The following is a 3,028-nucleotide window of genomic DNA, read 5'->3' as shown; positions in this document are numbered from 1 at the left end:
TGAGGAAGGACCTGGAGAAGGATAATGCCGGTCAGGTGACGCTGATCCCCGAGGAGCCGGAGGACATGTGGCACACCTACAATCTGCTGCAGGTGGGTGACAGCCTGCGGGCCTCCACCATCCGGAAGGTGCAGACTGAGTCGTCCACGGGCAGCGTGGGCAGCAACCGCATCCGCACCACCCTCACCCTCTGCGTGGAAGCCATTGACTTTGACTCACAGGCCTGCCAGCTGCGGGTCAAGGGCACTAACATCCAAGAGAATGAGTATGTCAAGATGGGGGCCTACCACACCATCGAGCTGGAGCCCAACCGGCAATTCACGCTGGCAAAGAAGCAGTGGGACAGCGTGGTGCTGGAGCGCATCGAGCAGGCCTGCGACCCAGCCTGGAACGCCGATGTGGCAGCCGTGGTCATGCAGGAAGGGTTAGCTCACGTCTGCCTGGTCACTCCAAGCATGACGCTTACCCGTGCCAAGGTGGAGGTGAACATACCTCGCAAGCGGAAAGGGAACTGCAGTCAGCACGACCGGGCCCTGGAGAGGTTTTACGAGCAGGTGGTGCAAGCCATCCAGCGGCATATCAACTTTGAGGTGGTGAAGTGCGTACTGGTGGCTAGCCCAGGCTTCGTACGTGAGCAGTTTTGTGACTACATGTTCCAGCAGGCAGTCAAGACTGATAACAAGCTTCTGCTGGAGAACAGGTCCAAGTTCTTGCAGGTAAGGAACCGAACAGTCTCCGGAGTGGGTAAAAAGAGATTTAGGAACTGGCTGTGGTAATAGCAGATAATTACAAGGGGGATGGGAAATCACGTATTAGAGAAAATAAATTTCTGTCTAAGCATCATAAGAAAATTATTCTCATGCTTCCCAAATGATAAGGTAGTTTTCCAAGATACAGGGATGGTTCTTTCCTTGGATGCCTTAATGTGGAGTAGAGAAAGTATTAAAAATATATTTCAAACTCCCTATAAGGACATATTTAACCTTAATATAAGTGTAAAGTACAAGTTGGAAAATAGTTTAACTGTAGTGTTAATCAGTCATACTGTATAGTAGCTTTCTAAAGCTTTTTAAGGAAGAAAAACAAACTACCTGTGTGTGATAGAGGTTAGTAAATTGTGTCGTTAGTTTTGAACTACATAGTTAAAGGTTATGCAAACCATAGCATCTTTTCCTCTTCCTTGGCCATCACATTGATACAGTGAGTGGGTGTTTTTGCCCTTCGCTGAAACAGACAAACTCAGAGCCTAAAATAAGTACTCCTTTTCATAAGGATACTTGTATATTTTTTTAATTGGTAGGCCTGTAATCTATGCTTGCAAAAGTGGTGGGAAGGGGTGTACCAAGCGGGGCTAAGCTAGTCCCAATACTTAGTGGTCACAACGTTTAGGAAATAAATTGTGCCTTTTGCATTTGTAACAAAGTGATAATAGTGTGAAAAGTTTAAATGTACTTCAGAGATTTGCAAGCATAGTAGCTGTGCAGTTGTACAACACTTGATGCTTCTCAACTGCATGTAGTCTTAAGAGGTCTTCCTCTTGAATGCTTTAAAAGGAAGAGGCTTAAGTCTTAGTTTCTTAGTAGTTAGTTTCAAGTGGCTTACCTTTGGGGACTTTCTGCAACAGCTTGCATATTTAATGAAATCTTTGAATAAGAGAAATAGCTTTTCTGCCCTAAGCTGTATTTTAAGGGAGTTGGTCTAGGCTTTGGGTTGGAGGAGAGATCCTTTAAGAAAAGAATAATGTAGGTTTCAAGAAAGAGAATTTTCTTGAATAGTTACCAAGATAAGAAAAATACCATGTATATTGGAAACTGGCTAATCAAGTAAACGGTCCTTTTTATTTTTAAAAGAAACAAACCTTTGACTTCTTTTTACTCTAGGTCCACTCTTCCTCGGGACATAAATACGCACTGAAGGAAGCCCTCTGCGACCCAGCTGTAACCAGCCGTCTCTCTGACACTAAGGCAGCTGGTGAGGTTAAAGCCTTAGATGACTTCTATAAAATGCTGCAGCATGAGCCAGACCGAGCTTTTTATGGTCTAAAACATGTGGAGAAGGCCAATGAAGCCATGGCCATCGATACCTTGCTGATCAGTGATGAGCTTTTCCGGCACCAGGATGTGGCTACCCGTGCCCGATATGTTAAATTGGTAGATAGCGTACGGGAGAACATGGGCACAGTACGCATTTTCTCCAGCCTTCATGTGTCTGGAGAACAGCTTGGCCAGCTGACAGGGGTGGCAGCCATCCTGCGCTTTCCTGTCACTGAGCTTTCTGACCAGGAAGATGAATCCAGCTCTGAAGAGGATTGATAACAGTGACTTCATACCACAGTTTCTTTTCCAAGTCATGTTGAAATTACATTAAAGGCCCTCCCTTCCTAAGTACTGTGTGCAGATGTGCCATGTCATGTAATTTAAGTTTTTGATAGCATTTCTTACAATATATAGCTCTGCTCAGCACACTAATGGGTATCTGTTCTATGGTTAATGATTATTGTTACACTGTGGAATGGAGCTGGCTGTTTTTGCAAGTTACACCCTGGACCTCCAGCAGTACACAAAACTAATCTGACTCCCTAAAGCTGCTCGTTCTGCATGTTAAGGCAGATTGGCAGCTGAGTGTTTTGGAATGTGTGTGGACAGATAATAAACTAAAAGAGAGAAAACTATGTCAGACTGTCTATTTCTTTTTAAATGCTTGAAAATGGTATTGCAAAACAAATGTAAACTTCTTCATGCAATCAAAACTGTGCTTGATTTTCTTAGGAACTCACCATTCTTCCTAATATGTGGCAAGTGAGTGGGATCAACATCGTCTTTTAGGGGGTTTCTCGGTGTTATGAATCAAACCACTTAAATATTTCTGTGAAAATTACAAAGCAATTTTTCAGAAACCCTTTAAATTAACCATTCCTTCCCTAATGTGATAGTAGATGCAAGATAAATTGTGAAGCTCAGTGCACCCATTTCAGTTACCTTATGAATGCTGTTGTCCTGGGAGATTGTCCTGACGGCTAACAAGGCAT

General features: G+C 43.8%; 1 protein-coding gene across 1 annotated transcript; it reads left to right on the top strand.

Moving 5' to 3' along the window:
* The first annotated feature begins 6 nt into the window (after positions 1-6).
* Positions 7-2,657, top strand: PELO (pelota homolog (Drosophila)). The gene is made up of 2 exons (XM_010149748.1): positions 7-716; positions 1,881-2,657. Exons 1-2 carry the CDS (start codon positions 66-68, stop codon positions 2,310-2,312), a joined length of 1,083 nt encoding a protein of 360 aa, XP_010148050.1. The 5' UTR covers positions 7-65; the 3' UTR covers positions 2,313-2,657.
* The last annotated feature ends 371 nt before the right edge of the window (positions 2,658-3,028 follow it).

Source organism: Eurypyga helias, unplaced genomic scaffold (assembly GCF_000690775.1).
Source record: "Eurypyga helias isolate BGI_N326 unplaced genomic scaffold, ASM69077v1 scaffold13034, whole genome shotgun sequence".
Classification (NCBI taxonomy): Eukaryota; Metazoa; Chordata; class Aves; order Eurypygiformes; family Eurypygidae; genus Eurypyga; species Eurypyga helias.
This window is presented reverse-complemented; position numbering and strand designations above follow the sequence as displayed.